General features: G+C 36.0%; 1 protein-coding gene across 2 annotated transcripts in view; it reads left to right on the forward strand.

Moving 5' to 3' along the window:
• The window catches only part of lrp11 (low density lipoprotein receptor-related protein 11), a 61725-nt gene that overhangs the window by 3457 nt on the left and 30411 nt on the right, over positions 1-27857 (forward strand). The window contains exons 2-5 of one of the 2 annotated variants that reach the window (XM_039747502.1): positions 1415-1572; positions 14861-15002; positions 19873-19998; positions 24194-24412. In XM_039747502.1, coding sequence (XP_039603436.1) covers positions 1415-1572; positions 14861-15002; positions 19873-19998; positions 24194-24412 — 645 coding nt within the window. The remainder of the gene's footprint in view (positions 1-1414; positions 1573-14860; positions 15003-19872; positions 19999-24193; positions 24413-27857) is intronic. The other variant, XM_039747503.1, reaches the window with a different exon arrangement.

The raw sequence follows: 27857 nt of genomic DNA on the forward strand, positions 1-27857 counted from the left end.
TATATTGTTTTTTGTTTGAATCTCATGACTGATTATTTCCCATGTGGAGCTTCTCCTTTTCTATATCGATGTGAATTTTCCTCCAGGTACACTTTATTTCCAATGTGCATGACCATGTGTGTCACTGGTTAGTTAACAGAACATTCTCAGACCCACATAATCAAACTCAGGGTTGCATGAGGCCAGAGCCTAACCCAGTAATATTGGACATAAGGCAGGAATTAGTCTTAGATGGACTGTTTAGTATATTTATGGACCTGCTTGTTCAAATTCATACACACGCACTTACGCTCATATGAAGACAACTTAGAATTGACCACTAGTAAACATTTTTTGGCTTTTGAATAATCTGCTAATTAAAACTGTCCATGTTACCATACACTGCTTTTATACAAACTCTGTCTTGCCAGAAGTTGCACCTTCAGCCCCATGGTTGGTATACTTGTAGCTCATGAGGCTGTCCTTCCTTGCTCCATCCCATAGTTTCTCCTAGGCACACATGTATGTATATATATATATTAGAAAGCCTACTACAAATTCAGATTTCAGGCATCATTGTTTTTCATTGTTAGAGTAGTATTTTGTTATTATCATTGTTAAAATTTTTTTTGTCAGCTGCAAATTAATATGTAGAAAAACAGAAGGTTTCTTTAAATATCCCTTTTTTAAAATAAAGTAATATGTAGAAAGTTGTATTAGTGTGTGTTGTTTGTTTAAATTTGTAATTTATGTGAATTATCTTATGTAGGTGATTTGTTACCATGCAAATGACTTGTACATGCAACATTTCATTAGTGTAAATTCACCATGGTCTGACTATTTTTAAATTTATGCAATTTTCCAATTTACTTAACGTCAAGCACCTATCTGTTCCTTTTTTGGCATGGTGTTAATACAACCCTTGTAAGATATGATTTAAATAAGTTGTAGTAAGGTGGATGCTTGATAATAATTTTGAAAATGACTGCTTCACTCTTTAAACTGTGTTAGGTGAAAGAAACATATTTAAGCATTTGGTGAATTTGAATTTGAAATGATTTTTAAACAACAATGCGATTGGAAATTTAAAATGTACATTTATTGAACCCACTTAATTATCTTTGCAATGTGGGACAACAACTGGCATGACCAGAAAAACAAAAAAAACAAACAAACACACGGTTACTGAGTAAACATTCAAATTCCAATGAAAAACCAATTACCAGGATAGAATTCTGTTTTACTCTCCTGTAACTGTTAGGCAGCAGTGCTAATGACAAATGCCTTATGCTAACTGATATTTTAAATGCGACACATGAAAAAAGTGCAGAGGCAAGTAAAGTAATTTATATAATTGTTATTACAGGTAGGACATGGATCATGTTCCATAACAATTTTTAATAACACATATAACTTTTTGATTCATTTTGCTCAGAAAAGGATGCTCCACCTCAAAGCAATGCTGGGGATGATGTGGTAGTTCAGCTACCAACGGATTGGGTGATTTTAGACGGACGAGAAAGCACAGATGACCATGGAATAGCACGTTATGAATGGACTTTACTGCAAGGGGACCGTTTTGTAACTATGAAGGTAATGTATCCTTACACCTAAAAATACTTAATTATTTTTTGGTCTAAAATGCAACCAATATGTGTTATATAAAGAGAAAGACTTTGGCAGATTAGAACAGATTTTTTTTTTTTAAATCTTTTTAATTTTTTTTTTTTAATTATAGTTCCATTATTATTTAATCTCTTGAGGGGTTAGCATACTAAACTTGAATTTTATTTCCATTTCTTTTGGGCTGCATTATCACATAAAACTGCTGCAAAAAGTATCTGATGTGCATATTCCATCATCATTAGGTATCTAGCTCAGTAAAGAATAGCCAATCGAACTTAAAATAATTTCTGTTGATGTACAGGATGGTACACGTAATAAGGATTCGGGTGGAGGTTTAGCTAAGTTGCATCTCCTCCAGGGATACGCCATAAACTGGAAGGTGTAAAAGTGTAAGTGATTTTGTGCATATAGGAGACAGACAATGGAACTTGCCCGAAGCCTCATGATTGGAAGAGTGGCAAGGCCTTGTTCCCCCCAGCTGGTCAATATGTGTCAATGGTGGTACCTTTGTCTTTCTTTGAAATTAGATATTTATGGTTTTTGTGAACTTGAGGGTTAAAATTTGATATCTATGGGCCATAGTTTGATTTGGAACTGTAAGTGCTCATTAGGTGAACAGGAGTTTGAAGCGTATGTTGGTACCTTCATCATGTCCTACTGACCTGTTGCCAACATCATTAATGTTAACATCTTTGAGTTTTATAGGTCAGTGCCTTTTGAATATCATAAACTGCTCCTTGAGATCTGGTGTGGTTCCATCGTATTTTAAACATGCTGTAATTCAACCGTTGTTGAAAAAATCTAATTCTGACCCCTCTGTTTTGAGTAATTACAGGCCAATTTCAAAACTGCCTTTTATTGCCAAAGCTTTGGAAAAGGTGGTTGAACAGCAACTTTGTGCCTTCTTAGAAAAGCAGGGGTTCTTTGATTCTTTTCAATCTGGTTTTCGGAGGCAACATTCTACAAAAACAGCTCTTCTAAAAGTTTTTAATGATCTTTTAATTGCTGCTGATGCAGGGAGGTGCTCTGTGCTTGTATTGTTAGATCTTAACGCAGCTTTTCATACAGTGGACCATCGGATCTTAATTAATAGATTAGAGCTGTTAGGTGTCTCTGGCTCTGCTTTGGACTGCTTCTCCTCTTTTTGTCAAATAGGAGTTTCTCAGTCGGTATGGCTGGCTTTTCATCTGACTCTGCTCCTTTGACATGTGGAGTGCCACAGGGATCGGTTCTTGGACCTGTACTCTTCTCTTTATATATTCTTCCCCTATCACAGATTCTTAACTCTTTCAAGGACATCTCGTATCATCTATATGTAGATGATATACAGCTTTATTTTTCATTTAAGCCTAACCAAATTAATACTTTGGTCACTTTGGTTGATTGTCTGTCTCAGGTTAACGACTGGCTCAGTAGTAATTACCTGCAGTTGAATTCAGGAAAAACTGAGGTACTAATTGTTGCTCCTCCCGTTCTTCATTCTGAGATCGGTTTAAAATTATCTTCTGTCTCTCCTGTTATTAAGTCAAGTCTACGTAACCTTGGGGTTATTTTTGACCAGTCGCTGACACTTGATGAATATGTAAGGTTAGTCATCCGGTCATGTTTCTTTCATTTAAGAAATCTTTCAAAGCTAAGAAATGTTTCAAAATCAGAATTGGAGATGCTTGTTCATTCTGTTATTTCCTCACGGCTTGATTACTGTAATGCTTTCTTTACAGGTTTGAGCAAGTCCTCTCTCTCACGCTTTCAGTTAGTTCTAAATACAGCTGCCAGGCTCCTAACTCGCGCTAGCCGGAATGATCATATCACTCCCATTCTGTACACACTGCACTGGCTCCCAGTGTTTTATAGAATTAATTTTAAAGTCTTGGTACTTACTTTCAGAGCTTTGCATGGACAAGCTCCTGAGTACCTAACCAGCCTGCTCCAATGCCATACAGCTTGCCGGACTCTAAGATCTGGGCAACAGGGTCTTCTCGTTGTCCCACGCACTCAGCTAAAAACCCGTGGGGATCGTGCCTTTCAGTCTGTGGCACCAAGACTATGAAAGAGCCTGCCTTGTGGTCTGCGTGGAGTTGAGTCTGTTGATTCTTTTAAAAAACAATTAAAAACATTTCTTTTAAGCAAGCTTTTAATCAGTGCTGAATAGTTTGTTTGTTTATTGTTTTTATTGGTTTTATTTATGTTTTTGTTCAACTGTTTGTATTTATTCTGTATTTGCTGTTCAGCGCTCTGTGACCTTTTGTCTGCGAAGGGCGCTATATAAATTAACTACTGCTACTACTACCTGTGCAGGTATAGTTACAGATTGGCTGAAACACAAAAGCAGCTGGTTATGCTACAAGAAGTAGGTGATAAAAAAAAAATTGGTCTCTCAAAAATCTGTTTTTGGGTTACTGTATTACAATTTAAAGAAATACCTAAATAATCTAGATAAAATGTCACTTAACAAAGCTGGTTAAGTTTGCAAATGACAAGGTTTTGATGATATCATGCTCTTGACATGGATGGTTGTGTTCAGATGGAGCTCCTGAAAGTTTATAAAAATTTCTTATCATATTATTTATAGTTTATCAAAATATAGTTTAAGCTTGATATATCCACAAAAATAAAGAGTCCTTTTAATGTGAATGTATTGCTGAGTATTTCAGAGAGATTTTTCCATAGATAGATAAGAGAGATAGATAAATAAACTTCAAGAGTAAAGCAACCCTAGTGGTATAAGGTAACATATATAATCTTCACCAAACTGAAATTTGCATCAGTGCCTCTGATATCCTTGAATCTCAATCAGCATCAGCAAAAATGATCTTGCAGTGCTGCAAAGTTTGTATTCTTCAAGGCATCTCTGACAGTAGTATCATACATTATGAACTGTAGCCAAACTGTATCCAATGCTTTGCTAATAAATGCAGTGCCAGTTGAAAAAGAACACCTTTATGCTAAATTGCTTCAGTTTTACTGCAGTTCTCTTGTGATCGAAAAGAAGGAAATTAACTTTATTTATTTTGAAAGGTAAAGCAGAAAGAATCTTCTAGCAGGCTATTTGTTTATTTTATTATTATTTGTCCCCAAATGTGTGTATGTTGTGCATATTATTTTGTATGTTCAGTTTTAACTTTTCCAGCCAAAAGCCTATTACAACATTGATTACTATTAGATATACTACAATGTGGGCTACCTCAGTTTAATTAAAATGTCCTCAGGCCTTCGTCACCCACCCCAGTAATGAATAAGTAGCCATAATTAACAGCAGCACTATTCAAGCCCATAGCGAGTGGATTACAGTTGCACATAGATCTAGGCTTCTAGCAATGAGGGGAGCAATTTCCACCCAGAACAGACATTCAGCACTCAGCAACCCATGTGTGCTTGGAATTGTCAATTTCATAGTTCAGCTGAGTTTCCCAAAAACGATTAATCTTTACAATTAACAAGCAACTTTAAAATGCTTGTACTTATAATATGATTTTGGTTTTTTTCTTAAAACCCCTCTTAAGCATCCAGTGTACAAGCAAGCATAAAGTACTACTTTGTAAACCCAAAGTTGACTACAAACAAAGTATAACAAGTTAATTGTGAAGCATTTAGTTTGCTGTAATATCCTTATATGTTTTCATTATTGGTCCTTCAGTGAAATGAAAATAATAAACTTGTGAAAATTCATATGACGTAAATACATATTGTTTCTAAGAAGAACTCAAAAGAAATTACAATTTTCTAAAGAAGAACCTGATTTTTTAGGTGACAGCAGGGTGCCACTCTTTATTAAACCATACAGGAGCCTTTCCAACAGTGGGATAATACAATTAAAACAATAAGTCTGCACATCACAACCTTTTTTTACATCCTTTAAGACACACAGACCTCACCTGAACAGCCTAGTGAGATCTTGTAAATGCATTGTGTATAGATTTAATTTACAAAAATTGTTTTTGTTAACGTAGTCATTAAATGAAGTGAATACATTTAATAATGCATTCAAAATACCCACTCCTCTTTGAGCAGTGTACAGGGTGCTTATTTATCAAATATATTGGGAGTAACTCCAGTATCATGCAATGCAAAAAAGCTGCATTACTACAGTGCATCTGGAAAGTATTCACAGCGCTTAACTTTTTCCACATTTTGTTATGTTACAGCCTTATTCCAAAATGGATTAAATTCATTTTTTTCCTCAGAATTCTACACACAACACCCCATAATGACAACATGAAAAAGTTTACTTGAGGTTTTGCAAATTTATTAAAAATAAAAAACTGAGAAATCACATGTACATAAGTATTCACAGCCTTTGCTCAATACTTTGTTGATGCACCTTTGGCAGCAATTACAGCCTCAAGTCTTTTTGAATATGATGCCACAAGCTTGGTACACCTATCCTTGGCCAGGTTCGCCCATTCCTTTCTGCAGCACCTCTCAAGCTCCATCAAGTTGGATGGGAAGCGTCGGTGCACAGCCATTTTAAGATCTCTCCAGAGATGTTCAATCGGATTCAAGTCGGGGCTCTGGCAGGCCCACTCAAGGACATTCACAGAGTTGTCCAGAAGCCACTCCTTTGATATCTTGGCTGTGTGCTTATGGTCGTTGTCCTGCTGAAAGATGAACCGTCGCCCCAGTCTGAGGCCTTTATCTTGACAAGTCTTCCAGGTCCTGCAGCTGAAAAACATCCCCACAGCATGACACTGCCTCCACCATGCTACATTGTAGGGATGGTATTGGCCTGGTGATGAGCGGTGCCTGGTTTCCTCCAAACTTGACGCCTGGCATTCACACTAAAAAGTTCAATCTTTGTCTCATCAGACCAGAGAATTTTGTTTCTCATGGTCTGAGAGTCCTTCAGGTGCCTTTTGGCAAACTCCAGGCTGGCTGCCATGTGCCTTTTACTAAGGAGTGGCTTCCATCTGGCCACTCTACCACACAGGCCTGATTGGCGGATTGCTGCACAGATGGTTGTCCTTCTGGAAGGTTCTCCTCTCTCCACAGAGGACCTCTGGAGCTCTGACAGAGTGACCATCAGGTTCTTGGTCACCTCCCTGACTAAGGCCCTTCTCTCCTGATTGCTCAGTTTAGATGGCGGGCCAGCTCTTGGAAGAGTCCTGGTAGTTTTGAACTTCTTCCACTTACAGGTGATGGAGGCCACTGTGCTCATTGGGGCCTTCAAAGCAGCAGACATTTTTCTGTAACCTTCCCCAGATTTGTGCCTCGAGACAATCCTGTTTTGGAGGTCTACAGACAATTCCTTTGACTTCTTGCTTGGTTTGTGCTCTGACATGAACTGTCAACTGTGGGACCCTATATAGACAGGTGTGTGCCTTTCCAAATCATGTCCAATCAACTGAATTTACCACAGGTGGACTCCAGTTAAGCTGCAGAAACATCTCAAGGATGATCAGGGGGAAACAGGATGCACCTGAGCTCAATTTTGAGCTTCATGGCCAAGACTGTGAATACTTATGTACATGTGCTTTCTCAGTTTTTTTATTTTTAATAGATTTTCAAAAACCTCAAGTAAACTTTTTTCACGTTGTCATTATGGGGTGTTGTGTGTAGAATTCTGAGGAAAATAATTAATTTAATCCATTTTGGAATAAGGCTGTAACATAACAAAATGTGGAAAAGTGATGCGCTGTGAATACTTTCTGGATGCACTGTATGTACATACAAAGACAGAATAAGTGCATTTTCCACATACAGTATATGCCTATATCTTGCATTCCACTGTGTTGTAGTTTTGTTGAAGCACTGTGTCGTATTGTTCTTTATTTACTCCCTGAGGGTTAGTTATAGGTATCAACAAGTATGCATGAAGGGTGATACATGCTAACACCCAGTAGCTATTCACTAAGACTCTTATAAATTCTTGCTTTTTGACACACTGTTGATTTGGCTTAGATGAAAATATCATATTCACTTCTAGGCTGCTCTGTCAAAATGTCTATAGATAGTCCTTAATGACTATAAAATCACTTGTACATTTAATACAGAGATCCTTTTTTGTTAGGTGTAACAAGACCCCAGGAGGCTGTGTTTGTGGATGGGTATCAGTTCCATCTCACTGATTAAATTTAAGTAATGTGCGATTTAATTAAAATAATGAGTAAGTGTTGGGTTAATGAAGTAACGTTTGGAGACACAGAGCAGAATTCAGTGGACATTCTTCTTAGTAGGCTACCTTTCTTTCAGCCATACTATCTCTATCCAAATGTATCAATCCCCAGCTTTGGTCCTTCCTTCTCTTTTTTCTAGCATCACCACATAACCAATCGCAACATAGAAAATGGAAAACATGTTGCAAGTGTAGAACATTTAACCCTTTAAAACGTTTAGAGAACATAGCAATATCAAACTTATACATTTGTAAATATTACCAGTACAAATATTTAAATGCACTTAAAAGTTTACCTGTAAAATGTAATACTATAAATGCATCTCATCATGAAAATGAAATAATCTCAAGTGTAACTCTTAGTATTCTAACTGTTCAGAGGGCTGTTATAACATGACAGTAGTATATTTTCTGTGACAATGTTGCCTGAGGCTACTTTTGGCACAAATGGAAACCTGTTGAACAAGCACTTAGCAGATAACGAATGGGTGTGGAGCATGCAGATTATGAAGGATTTAATGTGCTTCATTATTTACAATGGGTTTTGAAAAGCACTCTTAAATTAACAATTGATCTTAACATGGAGTTTATAGTGTTCTTAACATTACAAAGCTTTAGAAAAACACTGCCCAGAATGTTAAAATTCTTAAATGTTAAAACCCAGCAGCTCAAGTTAAATGCTTTCAAAATACCTGTATTTCTGACATTCATTCTGAATTTAATGACTTGCCAATAGTGAGGTCAGTACCTTGATGCTGTATTTCAGCAATAATGGTATCTATTTTCACAAAAGTTAATAATAAGTTAATAAAACTGTCTATTTGACCACTTAAAGCAGTGTTTTTTATTGTAACTCATAGACTGTTTATTATCTACATTTAACTTTGTTTTGATTAATACCCATAGTCTCTATGTAGAGCATCTCAAAAAATTGTTGTACAGTACAATTAAAATTTAGTTGCAAATAAACGTTTCCAACATCATGCAGAGATTATAATTCAATCATAATATAAAATCAGATCTTCTTGTAGGGTTGTAGGGAAACCTGTTTAAACAAAATTCTCCAAATTAATCCTCCGATTAAAAACAAACAAACACTAAAAACATAATCATTTGTTAGGAAATAAATGATATGTTGAGCCTAAAGTCTGACATGTCTTTTCTCAATGAAACATTTTATCATACTGAGACCCTTCCTTTAGTTAAGTCTTCTCCTGATGTTTTCGCCTATTTCCATGTGTTTCACATTAGATGTTGAGGAGATAGACCAGGAATTTATTTGAATGATGTTCTTTGAATATCAATGTAAAATCTACATTATATTGCATCTTTTGAGGTCTTAATGTTAAACATTAAAACATAAGCACAATTAAAGGCTAAATTTACTGAATTAATCGACATTTATTAGAATAAACTTTAAATAAATCTGAAGTAACACACTGTTGCTATTATTCTGTGTAAAATTAGATGTGAAAGTACCATTAATTACATTGTCGGATCTTCTGACAGTCTTTTAATTTCTCAGCAAATAATTGCTGTATATTATTTGTCTGCTTTCTGTATTATGTTTTGATTATTTGGAGAATGGAGTAGACATTCCCATTTGTCCAAGTGGGGGCATGTGAGTAAATTCTGCTGCCTTGACAATTATGCTAAATCTTTGTAGGATATATATAGAATTTATTAGAGGTTTGTGAAAACGCATTCTGTTTTCTTTGTTTTATATTTTTGTTGCTGCCTAAATCTTTGTTGATTCAACAAGCTATGTCAATTTTCATGCTAGTTTAGTCACAACAATTGCATAAGTCACGAAAATAGTATTAGCAGATTAGTAGTGTTTAGAAATGATGGATAGATGATTGTTCCTGTGAGTTAAGATTCTTTGAGGATACTCTGCATTTTAGGAAGAATGGACAATATGGGGGAGACAGTGTTCATTCCATATTTTCATTTTCTATACAAATACATATTATATATACATATATACATGCATCTGCATAAATGTTTTATATGAAAATATTAATATATATTTACTTACAAATGTATTTATTTACCTGGGAAAAATTGCAGATGAAATAGAAATAAAATAATAAAAATGTAATTATGTTTATAAGAATTATGAATGCCTTTTTTTTGTCTGGCACCTACTGACTCACCAGTACTAAAAAACCTCCACATAATATATGCCATTCAACTTTTGATGTCAAATTATGCAGGATGTTGAGCTTTTTTGGGGGTTCCTCCCTATTTTTGGCCCTCTAGACCTGAAAATTATTCATTTTTAAGCCATTTTCGGACCATATTTTCTGCAGGAAAGAACACTCAATAGGTTGCTTAAGCAAAAATAATCACAAGGATTTGAAGTTGCGCAACACTTGGGGATCACCCCCTAAAGGGATATGAGAGATCAAAGTTGCAACTTTTCACAAAAATGGGGATTGGTAATATAGACATGGAGAGTGTCATTTATGCTATTTTGAGATTGCTAATCATAAATATAATATTTTTGACAGCTGATTCTTTATTTCCAGAAGGTTAAAAATGACAACTTTCAAACATAAACATGTTAAACTATTTCAAGGTCAGTGATTACAATAATGATGTTATTTTTGATTTTTGATTCCTTACTAGTGATCTACTCCTCAATAGACCTCAATCAGAGGGTGAAAAATAGCACAATTTTAATTATAATTGAGAATATTTAGATTTTGAACATTTAAATTGAAGCTCACATTTTGATATTCCAAGTATTTGACACCGCTTTATTATGTACTTCTACCTCATAAAGTATATCATTGCATTTCTTATGAACACCCTGAATTATAATGGCTTACGTTAATTCAGACTTTTTAAAAATAAAGAAAGCTGTAGAACTTTTCTAACAAAGCATTTTTCTTGTGTGTTTTATGCACCTTTCACATTGTTTTGCAACACTTTGGGAGACAAATGGTAGTTAATCCAAAATAATAAGTATAATAAGTAATAATTGCAGACTTCTCAGACCTGGACTGGATGTTCTGAGCCTAATTCTGTGTGCTAGGGTACCTCTGATTGGCAGACATATAACACCTACATGGCTCTTCTGAAAGAATGTTTTCCAAATGTTTGTGCATGCAAACACACACACACAGGTTCACCTCCTAAACGGATGTGAGAGATCAAAGTTGCACCTTTTTGCAAGAATTCGAAAACTTCAAACTTTGAAAAAATGTATGTGTGTATGTATCTGTAAATATACATATGTGTATAAATAAATATATGTGTGTATGTAAAATGTATGTATGTGTGTACCTACATTTGTATGTGTTGGCGTATTTATTGAATCGTATTTGAATTTTTAATGCCTATAATTGTGTGAAAATGTTCATTTTTATTTTCTGGGGGAAAAAAAAAATGTATGGGACCAACCACATGCGTTACCTCATAGGTAACCACCTATACAATCAGATCGGGACTCACAACACGGATGCTATGAATGCAATTACTCCGATCTACAGGCTGTCAAATAAACGAACTACACACTGTGGCGCACCGTAAAGGGACATCATCGCTGACATCCAAGGTTCGCTCCCCGCAAGGGGAGCAGTAGAGTGTGTATGACCTGATGAGCCCAAATAAGAGCGAAACACGTGTCGCATAGTGTTTGCATTATTTGACAATAAACTATGTAACATATATACTGTATATATATATATATATATATATATATATATATATATATATATATATATATATATATATATATATATATATTTTTTTTTAGCTGCTGTCTGACATTCCTAAAGTAATTTTTACTAGTGTCTGTTGCTCTGTGGGCACACTGTAAACAAAGTAAAATTTAGCCACAGATATGTAACAGGTTTTTTTTTCCTTGGCCATTTTACAGCATGCAACAAACATTATTTATGATGTGTCTTTACAAATAGTCACAGCTGATAAAATTTAAAAACATCTTGTGATGTTTAGGTTACCTTATGGAAATGTAAATAAATAAGATAAAGAAATTTGTCAAACGTTTAAATAATTTAATCTCCTCTCTCCCTGTCTATGAACAGGCAGTCAGTGTAAAAAAAAAAAAAAGTGTTGCCCAGGATGTTTTCAGGAAGTGACTGCAGTACTGTTTGGAACACATACTTCAGTCAGCAAAAGAAACAGCAGAAAAGAAATGCAGTATTGAAGTTTTGATTCCTGGAACTTCAAAAGTGAAAATTGAAGAAGCATGTGTTTTTTATTTCTAAAGTAATATAATAAACATTTATTTTGTATTTTAAGTACAGTGTCCACAGTTACTGCAGAATAAAACCAAAGTGCAATGGATATAGTCTTCTAGCTAACAGATGCTATATGTTTATTTAAGATAAACCAGGTACCTATTATTGTTAACCTCAGTACACATGCATTGAAATGTTTGCACAATAAAAGACTGAAGGGCTTTTAGATAAGCAGCTCTCAAATTTCAAACTGGAAACAGAACAAAGGCCTGATTTGTCTGCATGGCTGCCCAATCCCCTGCTACAGAATGATCATATCATTAGGCAAAACAGGTGTCTTGCAGAGTTATGCATATTACATATAGTCATTTTTCTTGTATTTTTTTTGTCTTCTTTTCTTAAAGACTTAAACACACACACACAGACAGAAAGAAGATAATGGAAGGGTTACATATAAATCCATTTACACAATGCATGTTATTCAGAACATCAGTCTCAGGGGGTACTTTACCACTTGAGCTTTCCTTATTCTGTGCTATTACATTATTGGATCATTTTTACTGCTCAGATCTCAGAATCCCAGAAACCTACAGTATATGCAGTAGTTCCCATCCAGAGCTTAGTTTTAAAGCCACTTTGTATTGTCAGGTAAAGTCAGTTTTAAATATAAAGCACATTTAAAACAACAGAAATTGACCAAAGTGCTTTACAGCTTCCATAAATGCACCAATACATACATAGATACAGTAAATTAATACATCAAAACAAGCCATTCTTGGAGGCCAGAAGTTACCAAATCATATTTATTTGGTGTTGCAAGTTAAAACTGCACCAGTAACTGCCCAAATAAATACAGTACCATTTTACTATGTTATGTACTGTATAACGAACAAAGCAACAACCTTTAACCTTATATTTATAGGCTCTTTGGTAAGAAAAAGTGACTCTTGGAATCACCTGATTTTTTACATTAATCTTTATCTAGACTTTTTCCAGCTTGGACAGTAAATATTTAAATGATGTGTTCAGTTTTGACAAGAAGAACTACACTTGCTTGTTTGTTGCTTATTTACCCCTTACATATTAGGGGTTTTTGACATTATTGTGCCTAAATTGCATACCCAAAAGTAAACGGGTATTACTCTGTTTATGTAATAAAGGAGCTGCAAATGGCTGAGGTGTAGCGAGTACAATGCTCCAAATTTTTTTAAAGAAAATATTTGTATGATAAAAAACCTTTGTTTATGTCAATATCAACTAAATAAAACACAAAAAATGTTATGAAATAAAAAAACTGGATATTACAGTACATAACCAAGACACTTTATGTTGCACAAACCTAGAATCAGTTTTCTCTTGTGCCCTAATCTGTGAGCTATCATTTTGTACTGTTGTACTGTTTGGCACAAGGTGCCCCGAAACATTGTGTCTCTTTTCAGAAAATGTTACTAATGAAAGACAATAAGAAAACTTATTTATTTCAAAGAAGACAAATTTTGGGAATGTAGAAATACCATCATTAATTTTGATTCAGTTGTGAGTTTTTCGCAAACATACACAAACAACAGTTGCATATGTGGCTATGCTGATTGTGTTTGTTTTTTGAAAATCAGACCAGATATTTATATTTACAGTGATTCCTCCTCGATCGCGGGGGTTGCATTCCAGAACTCCCCGTGAAAGGTGAAAATCTGCGACGTAAAAACCATACGTTTATATTGCTATTTTTTATATTGTCACGTGTGGGTCACAGATTTGCACAGAAACACAGGAGGTTGTAGAGACAGGGACTTTAAAACACTGTAAACAAACATTTGTCCCTTTTTCAAAAGCTTAAACTGTGCTCCATGACAAGACAGAGATGACAGTTCTTACAATTAAAAGAATGCAAACATATCTTCCTCTTTAAAGGAGTGTGTGCCAGGAATGTCAGAGAGAGAGACAGAGAGAGAAAAGCAAACAATCAAAAATCAATAGGGCTGTTCGGGCTTTTAAGTATGCGAAGCACCGCCCGACAAAGCAGTCGCAATAAAGGAAGCAATGTGAAGGTAGTCTTTCAGCATTTTTTAGAGGAGCGTCCGTATCCTCTAGGCCAGTGTGCAGACAGCCCCTTTACTCACACCCCCTCCGTCAGCAGCAGAGAATGTCAGAGAAAGAGAGAGACAGAGAGAGAAAAGCAAACAATCAAAAATCAATAGGTGCTGTTAGAGCTTTTAAGTGTGCAAAGCACCACGCAGGAAGCATATCGTATATCATTGAGGAGTTTTATTTAATAAATAATACGTGCTCTGATTGGATAGCTTCTCAGCCATCTGCCAATAGCATCCTTTGTATGAGATCAACTGGGCAAACCAACTGAGGAAGCATGTACCATAAATTAAAAGACCCATTGTCCACAGAAATCTGCGAACAAGCGAAAAATCTGTGATACAGTGCATCCGGAAAGTATTCACAGCGCATTACTTTTTCCACATTTTGTTATGTTACAGCCTTATTCCAAAATGGATTAAATTAATTTTTTTCCCCAGAATTCTACACACAACACACATTAATGACAACGTGAAAAAAGTTTACTTGAGGTTTTTGCAAATTTATTAAAAATAAAAAATTGAGAAAGCACATGTACAGAAGTATTCACAGCCTTTGCCATGAAGCTCAGAATTGAGCTCAGGTGCATCCTGTTTCCCCTGATCATCCTTGAGATGTTTCTGCAGCTTAATTGGAGTCCACCTGTGGTAAATTCAGTTGATTGGACATGATTTGGAAAGTGTAGTGATTAACTGGATGGCTGTCATCAGAGATGATGGATTCTGTTCTCCTCAGTCATCTGGTTGAGCAGATGGTATGAAGGTATGGAATGTCACCCAATAATATCAGAAGTTTATTTGGTGTCATCATTTGATTTAACAAATACTCATTTTACTTCCTACAGGCTCCTCAACCAGGTATATTGAAGCTGACTGACTTAAAGGAAGGGATTTACCACTTCCAGCTAACCGTTACAGACACAGAGAACCAGAAGAGCCTGGATAATGTAACTGTTACTGTTCTGCCCCAAGAACGCAGAGTCACAGGTATAATTTAGTAATTTTTAAGCTTAATAAACTTGCCTGTATACTTAGTAGTAGTACACCTCACAGTACAACCTGTACAATAAAATATATCATATCATAGAACTAGGACATGTCAACATGCAGCAGAAGTTTTTGTAAAAAACTGAGATATGTGTTAGACTACTTGTTCTTTTACAACAGAAATTCTGTTTTTTGGATAATCCAAAAGACTATATGAGAGTACAATCAGATGGTCAGTGCTGTTCTGATTCCTATTACCTCATTTATTTTTCATTTTCTATATTGACTTTTTTCTATATTGAATTTTTTCACGTTTTTACATTTTTTACAACTTGCTTTAGAGTCAAGTTGGCTTTTATATTGGTGGTAATTATATAGGTTGACACTTGGAACGTTCTATGTTGTATGTCGACATGTGCTAGTTCCATAATATATGTTTGATTGTGCAAGTTGTTCTCTGCCATTTGCTGCATAGGTTAGTAATGCATATTTAATGTGACATATTTGTAACATTCAATGCAGCAAAGCTCCAATGCTCAGGACTAAAAAAAATCACATCCTTTTACTCAGTTTAAGATAATGCAAATACAGTCTTAACTCAGTAATATATTTATTTAGATGTTGTGGTTAATTATAGAAAAATTGTAGAATTATAGAAATATGAGTACCCCTCCTGTTTTTTGTGGTTCTCAGTGGCTAAATGCACTATAAAAGATTGAGTTAACCAGTGGCCACTTTGTATGTTCCCAAGATTAACATTTCCTATGTCTGATTTCTCTCCTTTTTTCACTTCTGTAGGAAATAATGCTTTGGTAAAGGTTAGGTGGTACAGTTTGATCCCTTGTAGTGTCCCCAGCATTTTCCTTTGCATATGCTTGATGTTGGCAAATGCAGTGCATTTTCTGCCATCATTCTGGAGTGTAATTTTGTGCATTTTGAAAAAAATCTTGAAAATCGGTACATATACAGTATTTAATTAGTACAAAAGGTTAAATATCGAGTTAAAGTAAACAAGAACAAAGAAAAAAGTGGTTTCAAGGTATTTTCTACATTATTTCTAGGAATGTGGCTCTTTATGGTGGAGATGAAAGTTGCTATGAAACAGGTTTATATTCTTATAGGGTCATTATAGTTACATGTACAGAGTACAGTGAAATTCTTACATGCACATAATGATCAACATGTAACATGTTGGTGTTCTCTGGCAACAGGATAATTGGGTAACCATGAGCACACTATTCAACTGGAATGAATGAGTGTTATATTTAACGTTTTTATTATTTACTATTATTTGAGCATTTGATTAACTAAGGATTGTGCAGTAGCACAGTAGCTAATGTTGTTGCCTTATAGTTCTAAGAGCCTTGGTTGGATTAATTAAATTAAGTCTCATCATACAGTTTGTATTTTTTTCTTCTCTTTGAGTTTTAATAAGCAGAGTTATCTTCTTTCTTGTTCCTTCAGTTGCACTTTAAATGATGCTTTTTGGTTCATATGGCATCTCTGTTACAAGCTAAGTATTTGTATATATGTTGTGTTTGCTTGTGGTCAAGCGAGGTGTGGCACAAAATCCATAATAAATATTGGGGTGCCAACCAGGTCTGCCCATTTAATAATAGTTCCATTTGAAACAGAAACAGTGCTCGATGATGCAAAAACAAACAAAACAAATGGCTGCAATGCCTCTGCTAATCAGTCAGGTTGGAAGTAGAGCTCCAACCTGTGCTGAGTATACATCCAAATGAGATGCCACCTTCTGAGAGCACCTTGAATCTATGATCCTCTGACAAGAAGGGACAGAGTCAGTTGCCCTCATTGCATGTCTTCTTTGAGTTGTGGGAAATGTTAGTGACAGTGTCCCATCTCTCATCCTGGGCTGGTATTGCTTACCTAGGACGAGCCTGAAAGTGACCCTCTGATGCACATATGTGACAATGTAAAAATAATCATTATATCATTCAAATTACAAAAATAAGGTGTGAACTAATAAACAGATAATAAACCCATTTCTGATTTCAGTCTTAGTAAGTCACTGGCAATTAGTGGCTTTGAACCCTGAGATTACTTTCAGGATAATCCTTATTATGTTTAGGATCAGGAATGAAAGTCCTGTGGCCTTCATTCCAGGGCACTCTATGCTGCTCCCAGATATCAGGTACTGCCTGCCCTCCAAAACATGAAACAAGGACCTACATGTTCTACCAGGGGCCCTATTGTGCCATGCAATGTTTTGGGAGGGCGCTTCTGGTGTTCTGCTTATGTTCTACGACCTCTCGATTATTTCAGTGCCCTATCACTAATCACTTCTGGGCCAGTTTATGCACATGACATATATGGTCCACTGATGGCCTCTTACACGCATTGGCAGTAAAGAGGCAATCCAGTTAGCAGCATTACCCTGCATGTACTCTGTTATGTCTCTGACCTTTGCCACTTGTGCCCCTCACAAGCAGATTAACCTGTGACATCAACATGGTCAAGGTGCCTCTGAATCAGGAAACCCATGCTTTTCGAGTTTTAAGATATTTCGTAGTTTTTATTTAGTTATTGATTTTATATTTTCAGCAATTAGCTTCTAGGTTTTGTTACATTTTGTTAATGTTGTAGTACTTACCAGAAATGTCCTTTGTGACACAGTTTTGCAGGTACAAAACACAGTTTTGTTTATAGTTGTCATATCATTCATGATGCACTTTTCAGCTTAATATATACAGTTTTACTGTTTGTGACATGGCTCAGTTATTTCCAATAATGTGATAGTATTGACAAAAAAAGCAAAAATCAAAAAACAAATGTGCTGTGATATCATTTGTTAGTTTAACATGCAACAAGTTTAATGAAATGATTTTTTAATTTTAAATACACTTTTTTTATTTTTGAGATTCCCTATGTGAACAGTAAGATCACTGCACACATATACTATTATTTTATGCTTATTTTTGCCTTTTCCTGATGCTGACTATAGGTCACCTACCCAATTTGAATCATTGAAAGTCTATTTTTTTTTCTTAATTTGATTATTTTTTGAAATACTGTTGAAGTCACTAGTTGAATTGAATTTAACTGTGCTAATAACAACAATTGCAGAAATAGAGATGAAAATATTTCCACATACTGTGCATTTCCACCGACATATCGTTTAAATTAATACTGAACACCTGTTCTTAACATCTCAGATCATTCACCTAATAATGATGATACATTTTATTTATATTGCACTTTTCCAATACTAAAAATGCTTCACAAATATTAAAAGGAATGCAATAGGAATTAAAGCAATTAAAGACAACATTAATAACACTGGATATAATCTAACATCTCACATTAAACACCAGAGAATAGATAAGTATGCTTATTCTGTCACTGCAACAGTGCTGTGAGCAATTAAACAAGTAAGCAATATCTGTTTAAAATAAGATTAAAATTGCTGAAATTCCTACCTTCTTAAGTATATAAAGCATTCCTTAGCATTTTTTCCTGTCTAAATACTGACTGAATGTGAAGCATGAGGGTGACTCTAATTTTGTGACCACTTACTGTAAATGTGGCATGTTTTAATTTAACTTTAAAGTTGGTGAAAGCTATCAGTCACTGAGAATATGCGGGACATCCATCACTGATAGCCAATGAAATCCACAGCACAAGTTCAGTGAGGAATGAGAAGGATTTGTTATTTCACTCTCAGTTCAAGAAAGGAAAGTTGACTGAAATCTGAAATGGTTGTTGAAATCCACTGATTCCAATACCAGAAGTGAGGGTTACTTGCACATGAATCAACTCTCTTCTCTAAACTAATATTATGACTGCATGCTTTAAAATAATATCTAATAAATATCTGCAATTGTATGTACATTATGCAAGACTGGTGTGGTGAAAATCAAAATTACCAAAACTAGTTTTATTTTTGTTTTTACTTTTACTTTCCCATTTACGCTTCTCTAGGATTTGCTCCTACATAATGATAATATAAATTAATTGCATTTATATAGCGCTATTCTCGCTACTCATAATGCTTTACATAGAAAGAGGGGAACCACTTCAATTGTCACCAATGTGTAGCAACCACCTGGACGATGTGATGGCAGCCATTATTGCACCAATATACTCACCACACATTAGCTATTAGATGGTGAAGGGATGAGAAAGAGAGATAGTTAGAATGGAATAAGCCAGAATGGAAAAGGCCAGGACATTGGGATAAACCCTACTCCTTTCAAAAGATACCCACAGAGAGTCAGAACTTTGGTTTTATGTCTCATCTGAAGGATGGTGCCTTATTTATTGCCCATTGTCCCTTGTCACTGCACTGGGGGATTGGAATCTGCACATAGACCAAATGGTAAGCGCCTCCTGCTGGCCTATCCAACACCTCTGCCAGCAGTAAATCAACCTTTTCTTAAATGGTCTCCCATCATACTTAGCTTCAGGTAGATTTCCTGTTCTGAAGCGCAGGTTGTATGGCTGCTAACAATCATTTACATTCCATGTATGAATGTGTTAATTTGATCAGTAACTTTAAACTGGTCTCTTATATGTGAGTGCGGGTCTGTGAGTAATTGTGCAGCCTTAATTGTTCAAGTCTTGCACTAGCTAACTTTCTTCTACCATGCATTGGACAAGTAAGTCCAGAAAATGAATGATGAATAATAAGAGCCTGCACATAAGTGAATTATTATGTATAACCCCATTTCCAAAAAAGTTGGAATGCTATCTAACATGTTAGTACACATTTTGCACTGCATCTCTTCTTGGAAACAGGGCTGTAAACTGTCTCTGTAAAATTTTGTAATGATGAGTTTGTAATTTCTGCCATTTACTTGAAGTCACATACTTTTTTTGTGGTTATATTGAACTGCTGTATTTTTATTAGCTTGTACAGGTCTTTGTTCACGTTACAAGTTCATGTGTGATGATGGCTGCTGTATTGATATCACATTTGCCTGTGATGGAACAGTCCAATGTGCTGACAGTTCAGATGAGGCTTTCTGTCAAAATTGTGAGTTGATTTTTTTTTGTTTGTTTTATTGCTTGGCTTACCTAATTAATGAAACACCATTTGCTATCAGGACATAAGACATCACTGTACTGGATATTTTAAAAGTGATTGTTAATGATTTTTGAATAGTATTATTGCTCCTTTATTTTTCTCAACAAAAAAAACAAACATCAGGAAAAATATTTGTCACAGATTTTTGGTCTCTGAGCAACCTGATTAACAGATGTAGATTTCTCCACAAGTAACCTGGCTGTCTGGCTGTGTAGGCCTTAACCCTTAAGGATTTTGTAGTCTGTGCAAGTCTTTTGCACTCTGTTAGCCTTTGCATGTGTTAGCTTCCCACACACTGTCAGCAGCCACAGATAGACAACATTGGAAGTCTGCACAAAGACCATTTTCCTAAGGCAAATGCTCGGGTAATAACATTAACCCTTCTCTTGATTGAAATAATCTGTCACAAGATTTCAAAAATCGGTCGGGAATGGATGTTGTTTACTTACATGAAATACTAAGCTTATTTATAAAACAAAGAAAATTAAAGCGTTTAGCTTTGTTTTTGGTCAGTTTCCCGAAAGGTGATAAACAAACTTAGGATTTAATAACATATGCTGTCCAGTCATATGTAGTTTTACATACAAAGGAAGAAAAAGTAACGCACTGTTTGTAATGCATTACAGTTTATAGGACAGTAAGTAACTATATAACATATTTAGTTAGTTTTTTGTAAGTAATGAGTAATGTAAACTAAGTTACTTTTAAAAGTAAAGTTCCCCACACTGTTTGAAAGACATAGGCTATATGTTTGTTTTCAAATTAACAGTAGCCAATAAGGAACATTTAACTCTTTTCTACACAGTTTAATGACATTGCAGCATTTTGCCAAAGGGGAACTCCATAAGTGGACTCACACATGTAAATGGGAGTTTTTAAGGCACCAGATTTCTGACTTAATTTGGTTCCTCACCTTATTCTGGTTTTGTGTGCGCACTTAAACACACTCTATGTATTGGTATGAAACAATATATCACGGTTGATCTTGAACAGAGTGTATTGACAAATTTATTGTAAAAGGAACTTAAATTAACAGTCTGAAGATACTATGTACTTCAAACTAGTACAAATAGGGTTGTGTAAAAAACAATGGAGGTGCAGACCATAAGACATATCTGACACTCTGTCAGGTGAAAGTAAATTTGTAATTAGGCAGAAGATGATTGCTGTTTTCATGGTGCAGACAGTCCCCGGGTTACATACGAGATAAGGACTGTAGGTTTTAATTTGTATGTAAGTCAGAACAGGTACATTATTTTAATAAATGCTATTGTTGACCAACTGTAACCAAGTGCTCTGCCAGTGAATGATGGAGTTTCACCTCTCTCTGACCTTTTTATTATTTCAATTTTATTTTCATTGGTGATGGATTTTCTCTTCTTTACTGTATCACCAGCACTTGCATCAGATTTGTGTTTCAGAGACATTGTTGAAGGGTGAAGACAAAAGGTTAAGATGAGCTCTTCTGCACAGCACTGTACATGTTATCATAGCAGGAAGGCACCCCTCGTCAGTACGTCTGGTGTACTGATGAGAGACAACTTTCTGCTATGTACGTAACAGTACAAGCAGGCTTGCTATTGAGAATGAATGGGGGCAGCGAGGGGCAGTTCACCACCCACCCACCAACCACACAGTCACCTCCACTTGTATACAGTATGCTGCCTGCAGTGTCAGCCCACCAAGAACGAACAGGGTGCGGCCAAAGATGGGTAGTGAATCGTCCACCACCACCCCCTTTCAACAGGCAGTCACCTGAGGCACACTACTACAGCCACAACCCGGTCACCACTTGCAGAATCACCAGCTGCCCACCGAAAACGAACGGGGCAGCCATTCAAGGGACACTGCAAGGCTGTGTGGTGGGCGGGCAGTAACCACCCCCCCTCTGCCCCATCAAGCCTCTGTTCTAAATATGAGTGCTTGCGGTGCACCGAGTCGCCAACTAAGAATGAATGGGGTGCTGTCCCCATTGCCCCATTAATCAACAGGAGTCGCCCGAGGGACACTACACTGCGCAAGCAGCAAAACCATCCCCCTCCAGCCACCGCTTGCAGTGTCACCAGGCTGGAGATGACTGAGCGGCAGTTACTGAGGAGCCTGCGTCGCATCCCCCAGACAGATGAAGGAGCAGCTGCAGCTCCCTTCATAAGTCGTATGTCGGATGTCTGTAACTCAGGAACTACCTGTATTTGTTTTTCTAAAAAAACAAAATACATTAATGGAAAACAGCAAGATTCCATTGACTTGAGAAATAAAGAAAACAAAAAAAAAACACAAACTAAAAGAAAAAATCAGCTTATCTTTATTTTACGGTATATTTTGCTCTAGCTATGGAGTGTCACTGTTTTATTCATTTTACTAACTTTTTGTGTCTAGTGGCCATTTACTACCTGTTGAAAAATACAAGGTCTTCTCACCTGCTTTTAGTTGCACCTATCTCAAAATGCATATATGTTGGGAATAGAACAATGTTAAAAGTTGAATAATTTCTCATTTTATTTTATTATAACTTTTACTTGCAGTACTTTAATGTTTTCCTCTTTAGTATGTATTCAGAAAAGCTAACCTGCTCTCACTTTACATTACAGGTATGACCTTTTAGTATAAATCAATTATGGTACAAAGGCAATATATAGCCATATTGCGCAGAGTTAAAACTAGATTTTCTGTTTTCCAACATTTAGTTGCATGTTGTTACTGAGGTTTATAGTGTATTTCTGTTCAACCCTAATGGCTGAAGTAACTGTGCTTTGGTTTTTTAATCAGAGGCTAGTTCACTTGTTACTATGTGTTTCTTCAGTGATGATCATATATTGCATTACTTGGGCTGATGGGTTGAGTCAGGGGCCGAAGCCATCGGTGCTACTCGAACTTAAGAGATTTATATAAGATTAGTTTAAAAGATGAAATTTACTTTTTTGTCAAAAAACTCTGCTATATAAATTGATTGGATTTTTTGAAAACATAAAAATTATTTTGAAAACCATATTGGTTGAGAATAAACCATAAATATCCTGTGTTCCAATCCAATTAAATTGGGCAATTTTCTGAGTCTGTATGCAGAAGTGGTAAAAAAAAAACCTTTTTTACCACCATATCGAGCACATCTGTCTTGCCTAAAACTCTCCAAAATGTTTCCAGGGCAAGATCCAACCTGCGAACGCTGCAATCAAGTCCCAGCCTCACTGGGTCACATGTTTTGGTCCTGCACCAAATTAAAATCATTCTGGACCAAAATTTTTAAGTGCCTTTCAGACAGCCTTGGTCTCACAATTCCTCCTAACCCATTAACTGCTGTGTTTGGGGTTCTTTCAGATGGGTTTAAAGCGGAGAAAGACAAACAAACTGTGATTGCATTCACTACACTTTTGGCACGCAGACTGATTTTTCTAAACTGGAAGAATCCTAACTCACCTCTTTTAAGTCAGTGGGAAACCGATGTTTTATAAAAGAAATTAGAAAATTGGAAAAAATCAAATACTCAGTTAGAGGATCTGTACAGATTTTTTTCAAAACATGGCAGGATCTAATCAGTAATATTTTAGAATAAGCTCTTAAAGTACAGAGGAAGCAATTATTTCTGCATTTCTTCTTCTTCTCCATTCATCTCTATTGGCTTATCAAACTCATCAATTTAGGTATGTTTACAAGCCTTAAGTTTTACTCCGTTGGCCTTGCTCTCTCTCATGGGTGGGGGTCGACTTGTTCTTAATCCTACTTTTTGTAAAAATTGATTGATTTGTATGGAATGATTGCAATAAAATTAATAAAATTAAAAAAAAACACTTTTTGACAGATTTTGACAGTTGATTGCTGCCATTTTTTAAAATATTCTCTTTAGTCCCTTGCTTGTGCTTTGTGTACATTTTAGATGTTTTCCTCCATTCTTTCTGTGCTATATTGTTCCTAGAAAACTACAAGTTGTATTCCAGTTAATATATTATAATCCACTAAGTTTAAGGTTGACTGAAGTAAACTTTTCTAGGATTCAGTTTTCATTTGTACCCAACATGTGTATTTACACAGTCACATAGTTCTTATAAAAGTAAACCAGTGTGTTTAGAGGTACTAAAGGTAAAAAAGTCTTATTAAAATGTGTTTTAATATCAGCTTGTTTTACTTTTGTTTCCTTTCTCTTTAGTTGATGGTGGTCGCAAGGCTGTAACACATGCTTCTGGAAGTGTTTCTAAAGTAAAAACCATTAGCCAGTCACAGGGTGATGATACTACATTGGAGGCTGGCAATAAGAACTCAGACATGGAAAGATTGACAACATTCAGTCATCCATATGATAGCAGAGAAAGTGAATCATCAGTAACCGAGAGAAAGACTGAGCAGGATCACCATGTAGGACTTGCAGGTATTTATTTACATAGCAGAACCAGATGTTGGACTAGACTTTAGTATCTGTCAATCCATCCATCCATTCCCAAGCCTGCTTTATACAGTTTAAGGTCAAGGGTGCCGAGTCTGTATGTCCCTAGATGGAACACTTTCATATATAGGGCCAGTATACAGCTGCAGCTTATTGTAACACATCTTTGGTGTGGGGCAAGAAGACCAGAGTAGCCGGAGAAATCTTTGTCACAGACATGGCATGTGACTGGGCCACGATTCAAATACAGCAGCAGCACTAACATCTATAGCACTCTGCTACCATTTATGTAATTTGCATACTAGCAGATTGCTTCTCTGAGAGTTTCTGTATTAAGATATTATATTTAAAAGCAAGGGCATTTTGGTGGGCTTTTGGGGAGATATTTTAATTTCCTTTCTTTTTTTTATTCATCCTGTACAATGGAGTTTTAGAAAAAGAAGGGGTCTGCTACTTAGGCGACATGTGGAGTGCAGACAGAGGTGCAGGCACATAAGGGGGATAGTCAGGATGAGAAATGCATGGAAGAAATTTAGGAAGAAGTTCCTCATTCATAACAGCAGTGTGAGGAGTCGTATGATATGTGGGAGAGAAACATGCCCGATGAAACCGAAACAAGAGACAGAGTTGGAAAGAATAGAGATAAAAATGATCAGATGTAGTATCACAGAATGAATGGAAATTGAATGCCAAGTTGAGGGAAGACGTGATCTAGAGGTGATAAGTACTGTATGATGTGGATAATATTTAGGTGGTTTGGGCATGTGAAGATTAAGGCAGAAAATGAATGGGCGAAGAGGTGTAAGAGGATAAAGCCAAGAGGGAGGCCAACAGTGCTTAGAGGTGGTGTCAGATGATATTAAAAGAATGGTTTCACCCCAAAGGATGCCTAGGACTGGGGAAAGTGGAGGAAGAAGATGGGTTGCAAGTGACAACCTGGGTACACTTGGAAAATAGCTGTTATTCTAGTTATGATGCATAACAGGAATTCTGCTAGTGTGGATGGTTTTGACAGAATTGCATATGGCATATTTAAGGTTTATGAGTGCTTAATTGCCAGCTCTTTTTTCATTAGTGTTAAGCACAAATTGGTGAATAATTTATGATTAAAGACCATTGATATTTGTTGTTAATGGGGAAAATTGTTCTTTTATTAATAGTAAATTTCACACATTCCTCATAGTAGGTCCATGCAGATTCAAAGGAAGCAGGGAGATAGAATATTTCTACAGTATCTGTATATATGTTGACATCTCTTTGAAAAGTAATTTGTCACCAAGTCAAACTTAAATGATATGTTAATTTTTGACTGTATAATACATATCTATCCTTAATATACAGTACTTGTTCCAATTTATGGTCATGCCTGTGGTTACCCGATTTAATTTAAGTGTTACTAGGCACAAACCAGGACAGGATACTAGTCCAAAACAGAATGAAAATACAGTTAATCTAAAATAAATATATTAAATACTTGGCACACATTTCATTTTTTAATTTACTTTCTATGATCAGTTAATTTAATTAGTTTCTTAATCATATATTAATCATGCAATCATCATATTATTAATATTATTAATACATTTAATCACTTAGCATGAATATTTTGTATAGGAAAAAGTAGACTGAAACAGGAAAGAAGGCATAAAAAGCTTCAAGTACACAGAAGGATGAAGCACTGCCAATGGCAATGATAATGTTAAATATCCCATTTCTTGGTAATGTGAAGCCAGTCTGTCACAGAGCACACAGTACACTGCCTGTTTAGTATCAGTACTCAATGTAACAAAGAAGTTTTGGGATGTAGAAAGTCACTGATTTACTAAAAAAAAATTCCACATGAACACAAGACACAGAGGAAATGCACAGACTTCACTCAGTGAATGAACCAGCAATCAAAGTTAAGTTCCGAGTGCTCTCAGGCAGTTGCAGTAACTAATCACTATGTCGCTTTTTCCCAGTTTTCAACTTAGAGTATTTTTCTGTCCAGAATGTCTTCACTGTACTGGATGCACATAACAAATTACTTGTTTTTTGTTGTGCCAGTCAGCTGAATTTTTGTTTAGAAAATGTTACATGACATGAAGTACGCATCCTGAAAAATAATAACATTTCATCCATCCATCCATCCATCCATCCATTTTCCAACCCGTTGAATCCGAACACAGGGTCACGGGGGTCTGCTGGAGCCAATCCCAGCCAACACAAGGCGCAAGGCAGGAACCAATCCCGGGCAGGGTGCTAACCCACCACAGTAACATTTCATCAGTTGGTAATTTAACTAATTTTAATTTTAAGAAAGAAATTAATTATTGAATGTTATTCATATTTCATGAAGTATTAGTATTGTCAGTACTTACTAAGTGCTTGTATTGTCTTTTTTACTTACTATCTTGACTTTCTTGTATTATAGTGCAGTTTTAAATAACAATTTGTTTTTAGCCTGTCAGAATGTTAGGGGACACATGGAGCACAGATACTAGCAAGATCACACACAATAGGGAACAGTCTGCTTTGTAAGACATAGTGCAAACTTACGAAAGTGCCACTGCTGTGGAAAACATCCGGGTTGTTCCTGTTCCAAAGAAGATAGGCACCTCTTTGCCTAATGATTTCAGACCAGTAGCACTTACATCTCACATCATGAAGACCTCTGAGAGACTGGTCCTGGGCTATATGAGTCCTCTTGTGATTAACCACCTGTTTGCTTATCACTACACTACAGTTTTCTTATCAGACAAAGATTTGAGCGGAGGATGCAATTATCTGTCTGCTGCACAAGGCTTATTCTCACCTGCAGAAGGCTGGCAGTACTGTGAGGATTATGTTTTTCAAATTCTCCAGTGCCTTCAACAGCATCCAATCATATTTGTTAAGGGTTAAACTCAGAGATATGCAAGTGGGTGAGCCCATGGTATACTGGATAATGGACAATCTTTCAGGTAGACTGAAGTGTGTGAGACTCAAGAACTGTGTTTCTGATATGGATCACCACAAGAAAAACAGTCCTGTCTCCTTTTCTCTTCATTCTGTACACCTCAGACTCTAAATGTAATAGCAGGTAATGTCAGTTCTTTGATGATTCTGCACTTATGAGTGTAGGAGTCAGGTGGAAAAGTTTGTTACTTATTGCAAAGAGAATTGTCTGCATTTTAACATCAACAAAACCAAGGAACTGGTTATTGACTTTTGCCACACCAAAGAACCTCTATGACCGGTGACTATTCAAGGAGTGGATGTAAAGGTGGTCCATTCCTACAACTACTTAAGGGTCGACATTAATCACAGGATCGACTGTTCTCGGAACGCAGATTAACTATATAGGAAGGGGCAGAGCAGGCTGTTTTTCCTTAGCAGACTGCAGTCTGCATTCCTTTAATGTGGAATGTGATTTCCTTCATATCTTCTGTAACTCTGTGGTAGCAAGTGT

The sequence above is a fragment of the Polypterus senegalus genome, chromosome 3 (assembly GCF_016835505.1).
Source record: "Polypterus senegalus isolate Bchr_013 chromosome 3, ASM1683550v1, whole genome shotgun sequence".
In the NCBI taxonomy this organism is placed as follows: Eukaryota; Metazoa; Chordata; class Cladistia; order Polypteriformes; family Polypteridae; genus Polypterus; species Polypterus senegalus.